Source organism: Penaeus chinensis, chromosome 4 (genome assembly GCF_019202785.1).
Source record: "Penaeus chinensis breed Huanghai No. 1 chromosome 4, ASM1920278v2, whole genome shotgun sequence".
NCBI classification, from domain to species: domain Eukaryota; kingdom Metazoa; phylum Arthropoda; class Malacostraca; order Decapoda; family Penaeidae; genus Penaeus; species Penaeus chinensis.
In genome coordinates this window covers 24,530,642-24,531,900 of record NC_061822.1, presented here as the reverse complement: position 1 = coordinate 24,531,900, position 1,259 = coordinate 24,530,642, and the positions used below count along the sequence as shown (strand labels likewise).

Genomic DNA, 1,259 nt, shown 5'->3' with positions numbered 1-1,259 from the left:
ACACTGGTACGGATAGGCGACGAAATGGAGTGGGGATAATCTTGGACGACAATCTTTATAAAGGAGTACTTAGCGTAAAATGAAGATCAGATAGAATCATCTGGTTAAGAGTTGATATGGGAGGAGAAATAGTGAACATCGTGAGTGCCTATGCCCCACAGACCGACTGCAATGCGGAGGAAAAGGATGAATTCTATGAAAAACTCGATGACGAATTGAGAGAGATACCAACGAGTGAAAAGTTATGGATTGGAGGGGACTTTAATGGCCACTGTGGAAATGACAACATTGGAAAAGAGGAATATACTGGCAAACATGGAGTGGGCGAGTGCAACGAGGCAGGTGAACAGTTTATGGACTTTGCGGTGAGACATAGTTTGCGTGTGGTTAACACTTTATGAAAGCAGAGAGGCATAAGCTAACATACAAGAGCGGAGCATTGGAATCCCAGATTGACTACATTTTATGCCAAACGATTGAAAAAGCAAACATCAGAGATTGCAAGGTTATCTTAGGTGAGTGTGTAATGAGCCAGCACAGACCAGTAATCTGCACGCTGAGTGGGAAGAAATTAGAATTAAAGAAACTTGCAGGTATACCTAGGACAAAGTGGTGGAAACTGGCAGATAGAAATGCCCAAAACGAGTTTGCTAGTGCAGCAAAGGTTAGGCTCACCTTGAGAGAGAGTGAAGGAAATCAGAACTGGGAGACTGTGACAGAGGACTTAAGATAGTTGGGAGAGGAAATCTTGGGGAGAACATCAGGAAAAAGCAAGACGGACAAGGAAACATGGTGGTGGAATGAGGAGGTACAACAACACATCAAGCTAAAGAAAGAAACCAAAAAGATCTTAGACCAGGAGAACAACATAGAAAATAGAGAGGCCTACAAGATTGCCAAGTAAGCAGCCAAGAGGTCTGTAGCGAGAGCAAAAGCAAAGGCCTATCAAAGGTTATATGACAACATGGAAACCTTAGACGGACAAAATCGTGCACTGAGGATTGCTAAACAGAGGGACAAGAACTCAAAGGACATATACCAGACAAAGCTAATCAAGGACGAAGAAGGCAACGTCCTGGTAGAGGATGCAATGATTTTTAATAGATGGCAAAACTACTTTAGCAAGCTTCTGAATGAGGAAAATCCAATAATGAAAAGGCAGGAGCCCCAGCGAAGCGTAGAATAAGAAATACCAGAGATCGTGTTAGAAGAGGTGGACAATGCTCTGAAAAAGATGAAAAATGGCAAAGCAGTTAGTC

At 42.7% G+C, this 1,259-nt stretch overlaps 2 protein-coding genes across 2 annotated transcripts in view; both read left to right on the top strand.

The window, feature by feature from the left end:
- LOC125025240 overlaps positions 1–83 on the top strand; it is a 414-nt gene extending 331 nt beyond the window's left edge. The window contains exon 1 of the mRNA XM_047613212.1: positions 1–83. This exon is cut by the window's left edge and continues 331 nt beyond it. Within this exon, the coding sequence (XP_047469168.1) occupies positions 1–83 (83 nt within the window).
- Positions 84–116: 33 nt separating this feature from the next.
- LOC125025239 (craniofacial development protein 2-like) lies at positions 117–904 on the top strand. Its single transcript, XM_047613211.1, has 3 exons — positions 117–365; positions 452–593; positions 765–904. The coding sequence occupies exons 1-3, from the start codon at positions 117–119 to the stop codon at positions 902–904; spliced, it is 531 nt and encodes a 176-aa protein (XP_047469167.1).
- The last annotated feature ends 355 nt before the right edge of the window (positions 905–1,259 follow it).

Coding starts and splice junctions, on each gene's coding strand:
- LOC125025239 (XM_047613211.1), top strand. CDS start 117: ATGGGAGGAGAAATAGTGAACATCGTGAGTGCCTATGCCCCACAGACC. Junction 366..451: donor AACAGTTTATGGACTTTGCG/GTGAGACATAGT, acceptor TTGGAATCCCAG/ATTGACTACATTTTATGCCA. Junction 594..764: donor AGAATTAAAGAAACTTGCAG/GTATACCTAGGA, acceptor GGAGAACATCAG/GAAAAAGCAAGACGGACAAG.